This window comes from Rhamphochromis sp. 'chilingali', assembly GCF_963969265.1.
Source record: "Rhamphochromis sp. 'chilingali' genome assembly, chromosome: 19".
Taxonomy (NCBI): Eukaryota; Metazoa; Chordata; class Actinopteri; order Cichliformes; family Cichlidae; genus Rhamphochromis; species Rhamphochromis sp. 'chilingali'.
Window position 1 is genome coordinate 9,792,992 of NC_137946.1, and position 21,690 is coordinate 9,814,681.

General features: G+C 39.0%; 1 protein-coding gene across 1 annotated transcript in view; it reads right to left on the minus strand.

Moving 5' to 3' along the window:
• Positions 1–20,545, minus strand: part of pcdh1a (protocadherin 1a) — a 107,830-nt gene extending 87,285 nt beyond the window's left edge. The window contains exons 1-3 of the mRNA XM_080867110.1: positions 19,996–20,545; positions 11,521–12,335; positions 8,753–10,939 (exon numbers count right to left, since the gene is read on the minus strand). Coding sequence (XP_080723236.1) covers positions 8,753–10,939; positions 11,521–12,315 — 2,982 coding nt within the window. The 5' untranslated portion in view covers positions 12,316–12,335; positions 19,996–20,545. The remainder of the gene's footprint in view (positions 1–8,752; positions 10,940–11,520; positions 12,336–19,995) is intronic.
• Between the last annotated feature and the right edge of the window lie 1,145 nt (positions 20,546–21,690).

Genomic DNA, 21,690 nt, shown 5'->3' on the forward strand with positions numbered 1-21,690 from the left:
ACTACCTGCCTCAAATTATTTAAGCCAATCGTGTCAGTATTTTAATCAAACTTACTATGTGGACTCAAACACAGTAATGTATTGAACAAAGAGAATAACAAGAGAGATGATGGCTAATGTGGTTATTCTTAGGTACGCGTAGCCAATGGGCTCCCCTTGACTATCTGGGCCTGGCATGTTTAAACTTGAGCATTTCTTTCAACAAACTTTTTGGTCGACATTTTAACCAACCATTATTACCAAAAAATGTAAATATTAAAAAATATTTTTCCACACTGTTAAGAAAAATGAATCAAATAATGAGAAATTGAAATGATAATTAATAGAGCTCACCAGTTTTGGGGGGGGGGGGGCTGGGTGGCATGTACATGTACATGTTGTACAACTTCCCCATCCATCCCGAAAAAAAAAACCCACAGGAAAAACTATGCTTTATAAAAAGGTAGGTGCAAAATTATACACTACTGCATTTCTTAAGTAATAAACTGCTCTGAACTAAGATCACTGTGGCATATTTTTTTCTTTATTATCTGGCTGTATTAAGTTGTGAAGGAGCAGCATCAAATGTGCAGTGCTTTCACTACAATGCAATACTGATGCAGTGTATTGAATCATGCATTGACACTATAAAACAGTAAGAAAACATGCCGTGCAGGCAGGGCAAATTACTCCACCATTACCTCACTTTCCTTCTAGCCTTCTTTTTCTGAGTAATCAGCCAGGGCAAATATGTGGTGCACAAAGAGCTGTTTGTGTGTTTGTGTGCTTGCCTGTGTGTGTGAATGAGAGAGCTGGTCTGTGGGTGAGTATGTCTGCGTGTGTGCCTGTGTCTGTTTGTAAAATACTGGGAGGCAGATTGGAAAGTGAGATAGGAAATGATAATTTAGCAGCACGCCATGCTTTCCCAACTATTCAGTAAAATGCAGATGACAAATTTTCAGTGATTTCATGGTTCCACCGGTCTTCAGTAAAAATAAGCATAAGACAAATCTGCTAAATCGTGCATACGAACATATCACACACAAATCGGTGATTTATCACTATTTTCGCACCTTAATTTGTTTGTGCTTCACAAACAAATTGAAAACTGCCCCTAACCATGTATATGAAAAAATGAAAAAAAGCCCAGGTTGTTTTAGCAAACATACACACAACTCGTTAAAATGAATACATCCATCACTACTACTACTACTACTATGATTACTATGACTACTACTATAATGAATCATGCTGACTATTATTCTTATGATTATTTATAAAACTTGGATTCCCATTAGCTTCTCCATTGTGGTTGCTAGTATCCTTGGGGCCCGAAAATGTTCCTATGTCAAATGTATGTATTATATATTTTTTAAAGTTACAGTGAAGTCCGTAAATCGCAGACGGTGGTCAACTGAATTCTTTTTTCTTACCCTCCCAAATTTAAGTGAATAATCCTAGCTACGGTGAATGCTGTAGGACAAACATATTTTAGTCTCCCTGCTGAGATCAAAAATTTCCCCCAGGGATCAATAAAGTATTCTGATTCTGATTCTGATTCTGATTAAATAACATTCAACTGTACCCCATAATGCAACTGCCAGCCTATTAAATGTATAGGATTTCCTTATATTATTAATCTATTACTTCTTTTTGTTATAATACAATTTAGTTGACATATTTCTTAATCTACACTAGCATCTTCTGTCAGAAATACATCATCATTTCTAAGGAATCTCTTTAGCCTTATCTCAGTAAAGCATTGCTAATCTTAATTTATCATCAAGACAGGGTTCCTTCACTGAGCGCTTCCTAAGTGGAACCCTTTCACGCATAGTGGCCACTACAGTGGACAGCTATTCAAAGGCTGTTTTCTTATATTTGTGTCAGTGTTGATGGTATACTTGCACATAAACCACTACATTGGGCACTGATGTGTCACTCCATACCCTGCCACCCACTGGTTGTTTAATGTTACTATAGATGTATGACGTATTTCATTGTAATTATTGTTATTTAACCCTTTCATACATGAATTGAAAAAACCTCAATCAAGATTTTTTGCTTAAGTATTTTTATTAATATTTTCATGGCTAAAGATTAATAAAAATACTTAAGAAAAAAATCCTGATTGAGGTTGTCATAATTCATGTATAAAAGGGTTAACAGATACATTAGATCAGGGCTGCCCAATCCCAGTCCTCGAGAGCTACTATCCTGCAGCTTTTAGATGCATCCCTACTCCAACACAGCTGAATCAAATGTTTGATTACCTCTTCAGCATGCCATCATGTTTGGCAAAGGCCTGATAACAAGCCATTCATTTGATTCAGGTGTGTGGGAACAAGGATGCATCTAAAAGCTGCAGGACGGTAGCTCTCGAGGACCGGGATTGGGCACCACTGCATTAGATCATCCATAAACACGGTTACAGCCCTATTTGCAAGATTTCCCCACATAATGGGGCGATTGTGGCTCAAGAGTTGGGAGTTCGCCTTGTAATTGGAAGGTTGCCGGTTCGAGTCCCGGCTTGGTCGTTGTGTCCTTGGGCAAGACACTTCACCCGTTGCCTACTGGTGGTGGTCAGAGGGCCCGGTGGCGCCAGTGTCCGGCAGCCCCACCTCTGTCAGTGTGCCCCAGGGTGGCTGTGGCCACAATGTAGCTTGTCATCACCAGTGTGTGAATGGGTGGATGACTGGATGTGTAAAGCACTTTGGGGTCCTTAGGGACTAGTAAAGCGCTATACAAATACAGGCCATTTACCATAATTCTGACCAATTTAACATCATTCAAAAATAAATCCATATCAAATTTCCATAACTTCTACAAAGGACAATGCTATTTTACAGATTTTGACAATTTTGTTTTCCAAGTTTAAATTATGAATGTTGAACCCAACTGCCACCAATACAGACCCTGATCATATTATTTTATTATTTACAAATGTGATTAGTGCACATAGAGATTTTATTACTACGGTTATTTACAGAAACTGTTGACCTTGTCACAATTTGAGGAAAGTTTAGAGATCCCTGTAATTCAGATAAGGTTTATTTCTAAATGAGCAGTACTTATTAAGAAATTAAGATTCATTAAGATTGATAAACCAATAAAAGTTCAGGTCACCAGGAAGAAAAAAAAATTCTATTCTGTTACATTACACTTAAATTTTCAAAATACTGTATATTAGAATTAGGTGGTCTGTAACAACAGCCTATAAAATAGGCATAAATGTTAAAAACAAATCTTTAACCAAAAATTCTCAATCTCTGGACTCATTAAACATTTTTTATCACTGTTCCTGGAGATAAAAAGCAACGCCTACACCTAATTTATTTCTGTCTGCCCTGTACAACTTGTAACCACTTACAGCCAGCTCAGAGTCATTGCAGCTTGAATCAAGATTAATTTCAGGCAAAGCCACGATGTGAATATTATTTCACTGATACCAGTGACTTCATCAGTCCTATTTCTTCAAATGTGCAATAATCAAGCCCTTTTCAGACAGGCTTGTTGAAAAATAGACATTATTAACTTTACCTACAAAAGGAATGGTAATATATGATGATATGAAGATACCATGCCATTGTTGTTTGTAGACAGAACGATTAATTTTGGCTAAATGCTATTATCACTGCATCTAAAGGACGAGATCAAAGACCCAGGGCTAATTTGGCCAGTACTTGCTGTTTTCTAAAACACCATAAGTCGCAAAATGTTCAGAATTACAATTAATCAAAAACATAAAAAATAAATAAATCTGAACAGAATACTAAATGGAAAACTGTAGGCTTCAACGGTATTAAAAATGCCATATCATTCCTGGATGACATCATTACAGTCATTTTCTTAAGTCAGTTTCTTGGCACTATCACATTTTTTTAATTAATTAATTAATTTCATTTTTCATTGCAGTGAGGTTCTCATCTTGAGCTGACAGATTACGTGCTCCTTCCCCTTCACTGTTTTCTTCTTTTTTATAGAATGTTTGATAGCCAAACTTTTTTTCCCCGAGTCACAGTGCCTGTCTCAGGGGGAAACAACATTCAGAACCCCCATTATTTCAGCCACAGACTTTTTGTTTTCAACAATCCTCAGTCTGGTGGAAACATTTGTGGGAATCTGTGTCTTTTGACTTCCTCTTTGCACAAAAATGTTTCACTTTCTTCATTTGGACTTTCTCTTGCTTCCTTGCTTCAGTGAAGCGTACAGGGTTTTCTCTTTCATTCTTTCTTTCTTTCATTCTGTGCTTTCATTGCCACTAATTTCCCCACTTAACCTAGAGGTAAATGCATTTTCTTATATAGATAATGTCGTGTGCAGATAGTATGCGTGTATACAGATTGTACCAATCTGTTAGTTCAGAATGATTCTGTTTTGCTAACATGACTATAGTGATGAGGGCAAAAAAGGGCAGTGCACATGCTCGATTAATCTGATAGTAATTTTACGCACTTGTTTTTCGTGCACGGTAAGAAGACTTCCAAACACACCTAAGTAATTGAGGGCCAGTGTGTCACAGTCTCAAAGAACAAATTGTGCTTCCAGCCTCATCTGTAATATACCTCGGCTGACTTCAAATACCCGCATTGGACTAAATCGGGCTAATCCCAGCTCAAAGGGATGCCTAAAGTTCACAAAGTGTGGGCCCTTCTTAACAAAGAAGCAGGTTAATTAAGACTCACACTGACTCACTCTACTACAGGTGGGCATGGAGATGAACAAGTAAGCCAGAGCTGGACAAAATTCATCCTCATTGAATGAATAGAACATTTTATCAGCATGCGTTGATGCATAAAAAATACAGTGACGCAGTAATGATTGTTCCTTCCTGACTTTCATTTTGCTTTTTGTTCATATGTAAGATTCTCATTAAATGAAGTGTGAAAAAAGGTGCCAGCTCTTGGACCCAACAGAGCTAATTATCAGGTCTAATGGCTAACGTGAGTCACTGGTTTCTCTAGCAACCATCATGCAATATCACACATTCAAAGGTGATGAGGGGGTAAACTACAAAAGGTGCAACCTTTAGCAGCCTGGATTTAGAAATGTGCAGCTTACAATGTTGTGTTTTCAAAATACAACTATGTACCAACATTTGCTTTGCTATGTTACTTTCGTGACTACTACTATTCATTTGCTTTATTTTGTCCAAATGGATGACACTGGGTAAAACACACTTATTTAAAATATTCATATTCTGTTAATAAAATAAAAAGTTTCCCTTTAAATCTTAAGAATCAAGGAACCACTATTTGTATGGATGGTAACTTCACATGCAGTAATTAGTACAATATATTGTTTGCCCAAGAATAAAATTGTGGCATATATCTAAAAATGGCTTAACTTGCCAAGACCCTGAGGAAAATTCCTAGTGTCCCTACTTTAATTACAACAATACCCAAACAGGTGCAAGCAGAAACTGTAAGAACCTCTATGCATATTCAGTACAGTGAGGCTATAACACCCCACTATTTGAAGTCTCCCACATGTTTGTTTGAATCTAGTATAGAACCATTTGGGCTGACTATGATGCTACATTAGTGCTCAGTAATTTTCCTTGATCTAAAACTTTCTAATTTAGCATTTGATGAGTGTTATTCTAAAGGGTGTTGACACAGACCACAGAGGAATGAAGCTGGGCTTCTTTAGTGCCTATCATCCTTTTTCCACCTCTGATGCAATGGCTCTCAGAAGCTTTGGAGCTAGTTGGCAGCAAAAGCACTGTCCATGTTACTGAATGTTATTGCTTGTAGACACATGGAATGCAAAATTAGAAGTGTGATTAGTGGCGTTGAGTGTCTGTTGCTGTTTCTTTTTTGCAAAACATTACATCCTGGAAACAGCATTTTAGGAATATTTGCAGAAGTGGGTTAATCTAAAACAATTACAGGGCTGAAACATTCTCCACAGAGTCTTGGGAAAAGATCAAAATGTTTCTGAACTGATAGCAGTACTAGCTCCTGGTGTAGGAAACTAAACAAATATTATTTTGCACATATAGCTGGCACATGCTTAGGTAATATGATGATCTAATTAGCACATCTGAAACATCTGTTCGGGTTCTTGAGTAATATAGTACTTTAATATTCTACTATTCAGCCTTGGGCTGTTCATTAATCTAGCATATTAATGTAGAGATGCTTCTGATAAGTTCAAATAGAGAAGATGAAAAAGTAATCATTTTGTAATGACCAGCTCCACAAATAAGTTCAAAATGAAGAGTTAAGTAGGTGCAGCAAACAAGACAATATTTTACCTGCAAATAAATACTAATGCATGTATGACAGTCTTTAATTACACTCCATCTAATTTTACATTATCAGTCTATTTGCACCTGCAATCTAAACCTGGGAAAATATTTTCATCTTTTAAATATATCTCTGCAATCAACGTCTAATACCACTAACACACTCACAAACACACTCACACACTTTTATATCGTTTTTTTGATCAATTTGTTTAATATCCGCTCAGATGCCACCTGACAATAGATTTGTGTTCAGAAGGAAACTGTCTCTAATTAAAGCCTAAAGCATGAAGATACTGCTTGAAACAAAAAAATATCATTAAACGCTTGTAATGTTTCATATGCTCATAATCCCTGAACATGCACGCTGGAAATTTGAGACTTTGAGATTTGACAAAAAAAAAAAAAAATAGACATCTGACCATATTGGGGAAACAAAAAAACAAAACTAGTTGTTGAGTGCAGCACAGTTAATTAAAACAATGGCACCACTCTAGATCTGTCACATCACTTGGCAGTTGCTTTAATTATATATTTTGGTCAATCTGTTCTTCCTGATGTGAGAGGGGATGCCATACACAAGACAACATCTGCTGAGGTATGTCACATGAGCTTCAACATCTGTCCATGTTTTTAAACAGCCTGTCACTCACTTGAGTCATGTTGCATATGTATTTATGCGATCATATTGAGAAAGCGCACACACAATACTGTTAAATGCTGAGAGCTTACATCTGTGCCAGACACAATTAACACTCTTAGATTAAGGAGCAAATCTACATACAAACAGAGAGATTGGCACTACACACAAACACCCAGACACACCCTGTGGCTTGCAGTCATTTTGGTCCCTTATGTTGTCCATCAAGAAGACAGTGGTGACTGTTCTCTAAACTGACTCCACCCACAACGGCTTGTGATCACCTAAGCTGTCAACTAACATCTGCTAAAACTACCAACAAGCCAACTGTGAGACTGGCTCTGAAGATATCTCCACAGAAAATGTGTCACCTACACATGTTCAGAACTCAGCGGCATGTTTTCCCCTTCTATTTTTGCTAATTTTTATGTGGCAAACGTTATCTGCAAAGCCTTGGAGAATGTCAAACTGTTTTGTACGGCTGAAATGTAGGAAGTGTCTTGAAAGCTCATGTTAACTCGTCCTGGTTGAAAATAAATTGTTTACATCAATGTCAAATATTTTCAGTACTAAATAATAGCCATCCTTTGAATGCCACAGTAGCGACATGAATAAAGTATTGTTAGATCTAGTTGGTGTGTGTTTCACAAATATATCACTTTTCACTCAGTGTGGTTCAGAGGAATCAGTCATGTTAGGTTGCTAATCATACCCTGAGTTTTTGAATTTGTGGTTGTTTGTGATGGAATGCCCCTGCGCAAAGCTGTCTTTGGTGCTGGGTATTCTTTGAAGTTGTCTTATCAGCATCTTACCTCTCACTGACACTAGCTGTTTTTTTTCTGTGTTGAATGTGAGTTCAGCACATATTTAACTAAAAAAGTAAATAAATAAAAACCACAGATCCATTTCAGTGGCTCAAGCGTGGCTGTGTAACTGGTGGGATCAAGACATCTGGACATTTTTCTGTATAATAAGGGATGTTCTACTATATAAGGATAATGATAATCTGCCTTATCCCCTCCTGCACACAAATTTATATTTGTGTAGTCCAAGACACACATTTACACAGTTGCAGATGACACAGAAACCCAGAGACACACTAGCTTTCTAGCCTTACTTTCTAAAATCTTTCTGTTCGTAATCCCTTCTGACTCTATTAATATTTCTGTTTCCATGGTGATTCAAGCCCAAATGTTGTACAGATAAGAGGAGATAAGAGCATAAGGAGCAGGGAGATAAGAGCAAATGACCTGCCGAGATCACTACAGAGTACTAGAGGTCAAGCAGAAGAGCAGAAGTAAGTGAGAACAGACCATCCCTGCTCAACTCTTCTGCCAACCTGACAAAATCTTATTTTTTAGCAGTGCCACAATTGAGCAAATACTTGCAGCAACTTTCTTTCTGTCTATGCAATTTTACATATATACATGCCTTACCCAGAGAAGCAAAGCAGACAGTTACTAGTAAGAGAAAGAATGGATAATATAATTTTGGAAATGATTTGGTCTGTTCTTCGTATATCATCACACACAATTTACAGTTATGCACTGAGTAAAACAGCCAGTAACAAATTTGTACTAAATTTTTAACTATTGTTTTACATTTTTACAATCCAGATAGATGGCACAATGACAAAAATGGCATTCAGATAATTCAAATTTGGGACTGTTATTGTCAAAGTAAATCATATCAAATTACTAGAACTGCCAAAGTAGTCATGAATGAGAGTTGTTGAATCTGTGATTTTCAGGACTGTAGATAATAAGACTAAAATATTGCAAGTCTTATAATGAAATCACTGCTTTTCAACATTCTCACAAAATCCACCAAACCAATCACCCATTCCTCAGACAGACCTTACTATGCGCTTGAGATAACTGTACCTGTTTGTTGTTATACTTCGGTTGGCCCGTCTTGTAGCTGTAATCTGAGTACTGGTCTGAGCCAGTGGAATTGTCGTCTCCTCCTGTTCCTACGAAGGTGTTGGTGGCAGGGAGGTCCTGGACCACCTGATGCTTCTGTGAGGCAGATGGCGATTGGGCTTGCAGCTGGATGGAGGGTAAAGGGGAGTTGGAACGGTAGTGTCTGCCTATATCAGGGCTTCCTGGTGAATATGTTAAAGGCAGATGTATCCTGGGGCTATCATTGACTCCATCAAGATTGAACTTCAGACTTTTTTGAAGGCTGACCTCTTCGTCTTCCCCGAGTGGTTTTGGAGACTTCTGAGGTTTGCCTTTCCGTCCACGTTTGCCTTTGGTGTTTTTTGGGGCCTGTTTGGGTGCATATAAGTCCTTGGTTTCCTTTTTGCCAGCTTGATATCCACTCTTGGTTTCTCTTTGGATGCGGTGGCGAATAAATACCACCACCAAGATCAACATTACAACACCTGCTACACCAGCAAGGCTTCCAAACAATATATTACTACGCTGAGCAGCAAAACCATTGTCGGGATCACCAGCAATGTCCCTGTCCAGTGGAGTGTAAAGACTGTGTCCCACTAAGGCTTCCACTAAGCTGACATTTGAAATGGTTTCATTGACATAGATGTGGACCAGGGCAGTAGCGTGGCGTGCAGGCTTCCCCTTGTCACTTACTCGCACCACTAGGCGATGTAATCCACCATGTTTGCGTGTCATCTCCTTTGCTAGAGTGATCTCTCCACTTGAGGGGGAAATGCGAAATAACTGGTAAGGGTTTCCACCAGCGATACTGAACACCAGCTCTGCATTAGGGCCATTGTCCAGGTCCTCAGCTTCCACTACTTCAACGTGGCTATCTGGGGAGGCTAGAGGTGATAAGCGTCTGAAGGAAGAGTTGGAGGGCTTAGTTATCACGGGATCATTGTCATTTTCATCCAGTACATTGATTGTAACACCCACATATGAAGACCTGGGTGGCTCTCCTCCATCCACTGCTTTTAGACGGAAATTATAGCTGCTTTCTTTCTCCCTGTCAAACGAGATGCTTGAGAGAATAGTTCCTGTTCCATTTTGAACAACAAACTTTCCTTCATCAGGCTCTACAGAGAGGTGAACGTGGGCATTCTCGCCTTTGTCCATATCTAGGACTGTCACCATACCAACTGGACTCAGAGGTGGCATGTTTTCCAAGACTGAAAAACTGTAGCCACTAAGCATGAATTTGGGATCATTGTCATTGCGGTCTATTACTTTTATTACAACAGTTGCTGTTCCTTTATGGACAGGAGACCCTTTATCTGCTGCAGTGACACGAAACTCATATTGTTCTTTGTGTTCACGATCAAGAGAGCTTTTGGCTCTTACTTCGCCTGTATTTGGGTCAATCTCAAACAAGCCTTTGATGGATGAATCTGGCAAAATATTATAGAGAAGTTCGGCATTAGTGCCGCTGTCAGCATCTGTGGCTATAACATCTAAAATTTTTTCTCCTGGTTGGTTTTCTTCAGCAAAATCAACCTCAAACAAGGTAGGGGAAAATATTGGAGAGTTATCGTTCACATCAGTCACTTGAACCTTCAAAGAGTTTGTACTAGAGAGTGCTGGGTTTCCAGAATCTACAGCCACAATCTCTACTCGGTAATCTCTAACTCTTTCATAGTCGAGAGGTGTGGTGGTCTGTAGGAAATACTTCCTCTTGTTGTCACTGGTTGAGTCACTGGCAGGGCGAAGCTGAAATGGCACATCACCTGCTACCACACAAGTGACCACAGCGTTTTCTCCCTCATCTTTGTCAGATACTTGAACTAAAGCAACAGCTGTTCCCACTGGCATGTCTTCGGAAATATTTGCCACTCCTTCACTGTGCGTCACAAGGCCAATCCCACGAATCTCCACAGCTGGAGCATTGTCATTTTGGTCAGTCACTTCAATGGTTACAAATGTCTTAGAGCTTTTAGGCTGAGGGCCTTTATCCCTTGCTATCACATAGAAGGACAAGCTGCTGATTTCCTCCCTGTCCAGTGGTCCTTTGACATAGATGATGCCAGTGGACCGATCAATTCGTAAGAGTTTCGGCACTGGGTCTACTGCCTGGTGAAGGGTGTACTCAATTTCTCCATTCGGGCCCATGTCAGAGTCGTTTGCTTTAACCTGTAATCAAAACATATTCAATGGTTAAAGTCATTAAATATGCGCAACAGTTAGTGTTGTAACTAATGTTATTTACAACACTAACAATGAATGTAACTAATGAATCATTGGTCACTGAATAAATTAATCCAGGAATCTGTGTGGGTCTGATCACTTTAAATCACAGCATGTAGATAACTTTGTTTTGGCTATTGCTTTTCCTCTGTTTTTTGATAGTTACATCACTAGCCTTCTTTTCTCTTTTTTCTAGGATTCAATGAAAGGTTGTAAATTATTAGGCCTGACATTTCCTTCATGATAATCAGTGTAAATCCGCAGCAACATGCTGTGAAAATCCTGCACAGAGCAATTTATACTCCGAAAATAATATCTCACACTGTTCTGCAACTACATTGTCAATACAAGATATAAGCATTTATTACCTGTAGAAGGATAATGAGCTAATGCTCTCTTCAAAAATATATTGAAAAAGGTAAAATCCAAAATTTAAAACTATACATTTATTCAGAAAGACATTGCTGGTTACAATTTAACTTTGCAATCCAGACTACAACATTATACAAAAAAAGTTTTTAAATTACCTGCAACACAGAGTGTCCGACAGGGCTATTTTCCGAAACCTCTGCCTCATAGGTGGACTTTTCAAACTTGGGAGCGTTATCATTGGCATCAGTCACCACCACTCTGAGTAATGCACTGCTGTAGCGCTGAGGGTTTCCTCCGTCCACTGCCTTTATGGTGAGGTCATAAGAATCCTTTAACTCACGATCTAGGTTGCCCAGGACAATGAGCTGTGGGAGCTTCCCTCCCCTGTCATCAGCCACTTGCAAACCAAACAGGGTTGCAGCATCTGGCCCTGCAGTCAGCGCATAGTCAGCTACCCCATTCCTGTCAGAGTCCCTGTCTGTAGCTAGAGGTATGGAGAATAACGCTCCCATGATCGTGTTCTCGGGGACTGAGATGGTAAGCACAGAAGAAGGAAATTGGGGGGTGTTGTCATTGATGTCCTGTACTTCAATGCGTCCTTCAATAAGCCGTGGGCTCTGGTTTTGTATCAGATCAGTCACTGATACTTCAAATTCCAGGTAGCAGGGTTTACCCTTAGCCAGGGAGCGACAGTCCCTCAGGGTTTCTCTGTCTATAGGAATCTCTGTGGTGTAAATGTCCCCTGTCTTTCCATCGACACGAAGATAAGGGGCACCCACCTCTAGCTTGTAAAGGTGACCTGAGTCTGGCAGTCCCTGGTCTGCTGCCAGGCTACCTATAAGAGTATTTGGAGGTTGCTCCTCCTGGACCCGGTACAGGATACTGCCTTCAGCAGAGCCACAATGCAGCACCACGACCCAACACAATATCACTTGTAAATTCAGTTCCATTAGGTCATCAGACGATCTGCCTGTAAAATGAAAAAAACACAATATGGGTTAAAAAGCTGGTTCCCTTTCTGCTGAAACCTAGCTCCATAAAGCAATATTTACATAGCTGTTACTTTTTATTTAATTATTCAAAAATGAAAAAAAAAAAACTAACAGAGGGTCAAAGTGAAACATTAGACAGGGGAAGCAAGCAGCACTGTGTTTTTGAATAATGACTCTACAGCTATAAAATTAATCGTTTTTTTTTTTCAATAACTTGCAGTAAAACATACAGCATACCTAGAAGAACAACACAATAATTAGACAACAACAATAACAAAGAGAAAATAGGGCATTTAAAAAAATGCAATCATAGCTATCCCAGCATGGCTTCTTTTCAGTCTCAGAGCTTCAAGAGTTTCAATGAATATCTCAGCTTTATGAAATTCATGGAAAAATTAATGTAGGAACAAGAAATTATATCTTGTGAGCTTACATCCAAAACAAACTTCAGGGCCAGTGTGGATTGTTTCAGCTGAATAATCAAATAAAAATGTAATACAAAAACTCACAGCCTAAGAGACTCATTATTTCTGTATTACACAGCTAGACATTGAGTAGGGAAGCAATGTAGCTCTAAAATAACCTATGGTTTGAAATCCACGCTCAAGAATACACCCTTACGAGCGAAGATTTTGTCTGCTGAGAGAAATGATATATTTGACCAATTTGTTTACCCAAGAGGCGTCTGACAATGAACACTTGCATACTAAAGGTCATAGAGTCAAATTTCTTTCTCATGCCAATTATGCAACTTTGCTACTATCATCACATCCAGCTTCCACCTGGCATTGCACAATGCAGACATTTCCACACTCCATTGCCACTGGCTAGCTCAAACACTGTAATTATTGTGTTTGATTTTGAACCTTTCAACTCTACAATTGTGACCCATTATTTTAGTGTCTTCTTTGATCTTTACTCCCTCTAGCAAAAGACTTCTGTTTTTTTCATGCTGCAATGATTTTAGAGTATAATTATTTCCCCTCTCTCTCTTTCTTTCTTTCTGTGTGTGTGTGTGTATATGCATGTGTGTGTGTTTGAGTCCTATTGGTAATTGAAATAGGAGCAATCATTGGGGTTAAGTATCAAGGTCTCATGCTCTGGAAAACTTCATCGTGAAAACAGTTTAAAAAAATTGTGTGTCTGCTGAATCAGTGAGTGTCCACTTACTAATCAAGAAGAGTTCATTTCAGTGCATCCGATTTTATTGTGCTATGTTTGTGTTACTAATGCAAAACTTCAATATGCTGATCAATACCAGCTTTAATGACTCGGGTTATAATTAGACAACAGCAGTCCATGTCGCAGTCACTGTCTCTTCAATGCTGCACTGTTTTACAGCATTTCTTTATTTTCACAGGCTTTTAAAGAAAGTTACAGCGAAAACAAAATGCTACTTCTAGTTTAAAAAGTTATGTAGAAGTAAATCATTATGTTAATCCAAACACAGGTGAATAGTTCCAATTATTTCCACAATAGTTTTTCAACTGAAACAGAAAAGAACACAGGTGCTCAGTCTAGTGTGGGTCTATGTCGTCAGTTAGGGATTAGGAAAAGAACAAGAGGAATCAATGCTTCCCTAGTCAGTGTGGGTGAGAGCTGATAGAAATATACATACACGACAGCAAATGGAGTTATTTAAAATGCAACTGCATGCCGCAATGTTCCATACAGGAGTAAGGTAAATGAGTATTAAGCTAGACAGCAAAACACAAATATACAGAAATTCAATGAAAAATCCAATTCCTTTTGAATACATTAAAATTGAAAGTGCTAGTTATTGATGCACTAATTGCTCAAAAATCAATGTCTCCCTTTTTACATTTGTGAGGAGAACCTGTAGTCAATGTGGCATGAACAGTGATTGCGCTTTCTCCAGTTCATGTTTGCAGTATAAAAAGGCAGGAAGAAGCAAAAACGCAATCAGCAGATACACTTTTCTTATACCCAAGACTGACATTAACAGCATCCCATGGGATATAATTTTAAGGGGAATTATAAATCACACTGTAAATGTTTCATACTGCTGCCTACCATTCCATTAAACACATGCTTTCAACAAGATATGTGAACTTATGAGGTGTGCATGTATGTATTGCTTCAATTAAATTGGTATTTGGAGAATTCAGTAAAAATTACTTTAGCTTACTTGATATGTGCATCATCTTTTTTTTTTCATTTCTATTTTAAAATTCACTGTTAAATTTCAAAGTTTTCAAATGTATTTATACAATGTGGCATCTAAAAATGGCATACCGTAGCTGATTTTATAATGGTTTGGTTGTAACTGCTCCCCTGATATTATAGCCACTTCTGCAATGAATAGCCATGCTTTGATAGTGACATGATTGTTATGGTTGATGACACTCATGACTTAATGTTTTCCAGTTGGCCTCATGCCTGTCTTCCAGATGGCACCATGCCTGACAGTCTAGTGAATTAGTGTCCTTTTTTTTCTTTGTTTACATTTACATTAAAATTCATGTTGTTCGTAAAATATGCGTTTTGCTATCACTCAGCGAGAATCTCTGCTGAATATCATTGACACCACGCCTTTGGGTTTTATCTCACATTCCTCAGCTTTCCCACAAATATTTTATCAAAAGCTTGACAGTGCCAGATTTCCTTTTCTCATCTCAAAGTGCTCTGAGGTGGTGGCAAAGGGAAACAGGAGATTTTTCCCTACTGGAGGATGTGAAACTTCTTGGACTACTGGATGTCTCACTGAAATTTACTACCTGAGCAGCAAAATTGATAAATTAGAAGTGCTGAACACAACTAGGAGTGACATTCCCTGCATCTCAGCTCTTTTTCTCCAAAAAACTTAGTTATCATCTGTCATCCCAGATGGTAGACCCACAAGACTACAAGCTGATTCAGGCAGATCGCGATACATAATTCAGCAGAAAATCAAAGGGAGGAACAAGAGGTTAGTTCTCTCAGAGTGATAAAATGTTTTTGTCATAGTTGAGTCCTGTTGAACTGCTCAAAAAATCAAATACTTTTCTTAGTCATTTCCAAAATTAATATTTTAGCTTCCTTAATGAATGAAATCAGCTATAAAAATGCCAGCTCTGGAAGAAAAATACTGAACTGGATCAGACATTGCAAGACTGCAATATTGAGAAAGTGCTAGGCTGAGAAAATGAAATCTTTTTGGTTATTAAAATTCACCCTGTCAACAACCAAGTATTGTGGCAGCACTGCTGTAATAAACTAAAAAAGAATCACTGAATATAAACTTTTTTTCATTTGTCGTCTGAACAACCAATTATAACTCTAAAATATGTTTTGCTAGCTGCTCCACGGGACAACTTTGACATTGCTTGCTTGGGTAACTCTAGTACAACTTGTGTAAGTCCAGGAGGCAGAACTGTAGAGACTGTGTATTGCCTAGGTGACTCTAATTCCCTTGAGCACTGTTTGTTGGAAAATACACCATGTTCAAATAGACAATCCAATTAGCATACTGAGCCAGAGACCTTATGAAGGTGATCCAGAGCAACACATATTCTTAGGGAAAAAAACAAAATCCTTCCAAATACAATCAAGGCATCCACTGTTTGACTGAGGAGGGAACTTTAAGTCTACCAGTGAAGCAGCACTCACCACAAAACCTCATGCTGTGATCACGCAATGGTCCAGATGGTTGCTATGTTGAAAAAACTGAAAAATGAATGCTGAAGGCAGCCTGTACCACAGTATGGAGGTGGACTTTCAAAGAGAGCCTCAAACTGCCCGATGGGTCTAGTGTCTGTTGTTTGTTTTGTGTAGATGTTTAACTTTGCAACAGAAAACGCAGTCGAGGCAAAACTGCTTAGCAGTAGAGTTTAAGAGCCCAAGGTTTATCTGGATTGACCTGCCACACAGCAAGAACTCTGCCTGGCCAAACCTTAGCTTATTAAGACCATCAGGAGTGCCAACTGTAAGTACAAGTCCAAACAACTGAGTCAATGTTTTATGACTTATGTTCAGTTTGGCCATCATTACACAGACTCACAATTTGGTGGAGAAGCTCACCCAAGCATACTTTTTCACCTGTCAACGATCTCTATAGATAAGAGTGTCTCTAAGAGGGGAAGAAAAGTGGTTCTCACTCATGCCCACTTTCACACCTGGGAGGTTGTTGTCACTTATGTTCAAGTTTTACTGAAATGTAGTGTAGAGGTGTAGAGGTTGCTATTTGACTACACAACTCCTTGACCTGAAGGCAAAAAAACAAACCTTGAAAAAAGTGTCTGGTAAAGTACTGTGGTACTTTTTGCTGCATTATTTTTATAAAGAAAAAGAAACAAATAGAACTATTAAATGTGAAATTGTGTTATGTGTTAAATTCAGTTTGTCTTTTCTACAACCATAGACCTTTGTAATAATTAAAAGAAATGACCATTGCTTATTTGCCAGAAAAAACATGCAAAAGGTGCTGTGGGAAAATATGCTGTTTTGATTTGAATTTCAGCAATATATTCAGAACAATACTGTTGTCTCCTAACAATATATCTTCCATCATTATCCTTCTGATGTCTGCGTATCATAGATTGAAGAAGTAATAATCATTGATGCGCTTCACCATGTTCTAAAATAAATGAATAGATAAAAATGCAGGACTCCTCCACTCCACCGCTGCAATTTTTTGTTCTTCATTGAGGAGAAGGTGAAAAACTTCACAGGCAGCTAAAACATCAGTCAAACTACGAGGTCTGATTGAGCCTCACACTGAGCCCTCACACAGTGCACAATCCAGTTGACCCATCTGTTCAAGAGAACTTTTCAACTTCTGCGTGTCTACAATCAAAGTGCCAGCCTAGGTTGTGTCAGGTTGTGCTGCGGTTCCCAAGGAAACAAGTCCCTGCCTCGCTAAGGCTGTGGTTGCTGAACCCAGTCATAAAAATGACCTCTGAAAAATTGGTACCATCCAAGCCTATATGACAGATCCAGTCCTGAATCAACTGGAGAGAAGTGCATATATATATATATATATATATATATATATATATATATATATATATATATATATATATATATATGCACAAACACAGAGAAAGAGAGACAAATGAGAGACAGAGATAGAATTAGCACTACTTTATTTACTGTAAGTAACTCTGATAAATATAGGGAAGGAAATACAAGTAGGAGGGTGAAGTTTGATTAAACAGAAATAATTGGTAAGATAAATGCTAATAAAAAAGTTAATGCAGTACTTCAGCTAACAATAACATTGTATAAAATATGGAGTGATTATGTTGTTTTTCATTTTTGTAATTGAAAAATAAATAACACATCTTTTACGTGCCAGTATGTAACAATTTATTGCAAAGCAAAAGTAATTTGCATTGTTTGTGAAAGATTTAGAACAATGTTTGGCTTAAAATGAAATTATTTTAAAAAATGATAAAGGAGTTTGTGCCTGATTATGTAAGTGTTGGTATTATACATTAAAAAAAAAAGGTAGTTATAAAAATGAAGAACAATATAATTGTGCTGCGGAGCATGTGCGCCTGCTCTGGTTGCCATGGAGACAGACTATCTTCTGACTGAGTCAACTCAGAGACTGACTGGGTGACATTTGCTCTTTAAGTTGGCCGCTCCACAGGTCCAGCAGAAATGACTCACATGCAGAATTAACTGAGGCATAATAGTAAATTACTCATAAGAAAAAAGGTTAGAGTTGTGCCGGGAAGAAAAAAAATCATCAGAGGAATTAAATAGGATATTTTGTAGTAGCTGCTTGTTTTGCAGCAACTGATAAAAGCAGGACCTGAATTTTCACCTGTTACATGCTGGGACTCAGGTTCATGAATTTGTGCTGTACAACGCTGTTCTGTGCTCCTTCCTGCTTTGCCAGAGTGTGGAAAGATAACAGATGATTTAATGATTTTCTCAACTGATGTGATTTGATGTATTGGCTGACTCTGCGCCTTTAGCTAGTATAACAGGTAAAATCCATTACCCTCCCACCGGCATGATTTATGATAGGTAGTATCACAGCTATGGGTCTCTCCTTACACTGCTGATCTACCAATGGAATTTACTGCCAAATGTAAGGCTGCACTCTTATACTGACTGCAAACTGTGGGTTTCGGTAATGAGAAAGCAACAGCCTTTGGTTGGAAACACTTTCTAAAGGCGTGAGCACTGGAATTATCCATATGCATGCTGAAACACAGAACACTCTTGTGTCACTCCTGTCACAAAGAAGTAAAATTAAAAAAAAAGAAATACACTGATATCAAAAAGGCCACATTCCAATATTAAAAGGTTCTTTATATAAAGATATAAAGAAACTGGCAGATCGTATAATTTGGATTCCTCACTGCTCTGTGTAACATGATTAAAACAGAGTTTAATTTCCTTATAGGGGTTATTGTACTGCTTTTGTGCAGTAAAGGTTCACTCCCTCAAGCTCAAATACCTGCTGGAGAAGTCAGAAAAAAATCCTTTTGTGCCCTTTCCACAATTTGATCCGTTTACCACACACTTACCCTTCCTTCAGCAACCCCATTACATGGCACATTGCATGTTATTGTACAATATTCAGAGGAAAGTTCCCTACTGGTAATAATTCAAAAATAAAATCGGCAGAGGAAATTAGCCTTACAGTCTATTCTTATGTGGGATAGATAGATAGATAGATAGATAGATAGATAGATAGATAGAAAGAAATTTCATTCACTGAATGATTTAGATAATAACATTTAACAGGTTCATGTCTTACAGACAGTTTCTCAGATCTGGGCTACAAGTAGGTTATAGGCCTGTTTGATCTGCTCTGTTATGACGGCCTTGTAGCCTAAAGTATGTGTGGGAACTTAGACCGACATCATTACGTAGAGCAGACTATTAAAATGTGCCTGGTGGTCGGTGGAGTGGCGAGAAACAACACCCCAGACTCTCACTGGAGAGCACAGGAGATTACCCGTGCCGACGATCTGATCAAAGATTTCACCCCCCAATTATAATCACGAATCTCTCCATAGAAAAACTGTATAACAGTTATGAACACGACAGGCTGCAGGAGAAGTCCGAATTGTTTGCAAGAAATTGTTCAGAGTAAACAACGCCAAATCAAGATGCACGAATAAAGGCAATTAGTATGATGTTTGCAGCTAGTATGGGATAAATGGCGAAAGAAGGATGATACAAATGGTTCACATTTTCTGCTTCACAGAATCATAATGGTGCAATAAAATGCAATTAGCCGATCGCCGGTACAGATCAGCTTGAAAAGCGCACGCACTCATATTGTCGCTGAAGTGCAATGACATGCAGAGTTAATGACTTAATACCAACCCCGACGCAGGCTGGAACTCGTGTCTACTCGCATAGGTTTTAATTAAAATGCATCGTCTAATTTATCATGCAGAGGATCCTTATTGCGGGTGGCACATCTAGCCTTTGTACCGCCTATCAACCTGTAACACCGAACAGCCAGCTGTTTTGTGCTCTGTGTGTGTCTATTATAAAGTGCAACTTGTTGTATAAACGATCTGTTTGAGCCACGGCCTGTGTTAAGCGACAACACTTCAGACAAGTCCGAAATGCATTCCTATAAACTTCATTGGCATTGCATCATGAATCACGCACAGTGGCCACCGGTCAAATCAACTTTCTTGATTATTTCTGCAGTAATTTCAGTACCTGAGCCAGAGACTTTTTACGTGAGCGCTTGTCGCGTAGCCAATTCTTCCCGCGGCTGATATGTCCAGCGGTGCTCCCAGAGGCAGGTGTCTAACCCTCAAACCTCCGTCACAGTGCTGAGATCAAAAATCACTTCAGCGGCCACAAAATCCATAGACAGTACTCAGAACTTTCCGCATGAAAATTCAGAATCCTTCGTTCACCGCCGTCCCACAGTGTGAAGAACAGAGACAGTTTTCAGTCCGTGAGAATATGCGGCTGTAACTTATGAGCAATTATATTGTATAGACTGTTTTATGACAGAGATGGGAAACCAAGAATCTCATTCCATAAAGATGCCCTACTGTGTGCCATTTTCAATCCTCAGTAACTGATCCTTGGAAAGATTTGCACTCGCTGTCGCATCCCTTTGGTCCAAGTTTCTCCAGCCCTGATCTAAGTAGCTTAGAGCGCACTCTAAGGACGCACTGGATGTCTAAAACACAGCAAAAGAAATGTCATTTTCGCAACGTGCAAAAAGAAACCGCTAACCGGTCCTAAACAAGAAGCCCATCTGAAGCATTTCCAGACAGCAAGTGGTGAGATACAGTGGGTACGTTAGTTGCTCCCCTAGCTCCCTCTCTCTTTTCTCTCTCTACTCATCAGAGCGTGGGAGGAGGTGGGGCTCCCATCCACCGCAGCACACAGCAACTTCATACTCTACATTATGCCAAGGCTGCCTACCAGGAAATTATGTGATGCCTACAGTTTAAGAGGATCTTATTAAAGTGGGTCAGCTCAAACAGGGGGATGCACCTTATTAAATAAGCTTATCAAGAAATCACTCCGCTTGCCTTGCACTATTTTAATTCGTGTCAGTCTTTCCTTTCCCCTCAAAACTGCTCACTAATCGCACAACGTGTCCAAAATTGATGTAACAGGTAGCCAGTGCCGGCGGTTTACTTGTTGATATGCATTACATGTAGCAAAATGAGCGGCCTAAAATGGAAGCTGTTTGGCCACTATTTATTCATTTGGCGCCACCCTCAGGCGGTTATGATAGGGAAGAAGAGAAGCAGCACATATATCTGCTGAGGAAACTGTTAATAATGCTTGATGTAGGAGTAATATGCGCTACACTGTCTTGTTCTTGGAGACAATGACTATCAACCGCACGTGAAACAAACTGTGCTGTTGGTGTACAATGGAATAAACTAGTAATGTGTGGCATCATCTGTTAAAACTGCAGCAGTGTAATTAAAAAAACAATGCTTTTGCTCAGGGCTATAAATCAGCATGGCTCAGCAGGGAGAGAAATTCATCCCACGCCACAGTTACTCTCTTCCTTTCTTCCTGAACACTGATGCCAGTGATCATAACTGCTTAGGCATAAAGCAATGGACCAGGAGTAATGAGTCAAATGCAGGGTTTTGTCACAAAGGAAAGCCTTAAGCAATGTCCTCCGGAGAAAACTTGATTTCCTATCTTCCCAAGCCATTCAGAAGCAAGAGTTTATCAGAGTGTTTCCAGTCTGTGATCCTTTACTCCTCCCCCATCTCTCATTAGCTGCAAACACACAGCTGTTGGGTTACCTCTCCAGGGCTCCCATTAAGGGCTGCCACTCAGGCTTACAGTGTCCCTGAGCCAATCATATTAGAGCTCCCGCCCACGCATCGCCACCGCTATGCTGCTTTTCAACAGCCATACTAATAACAT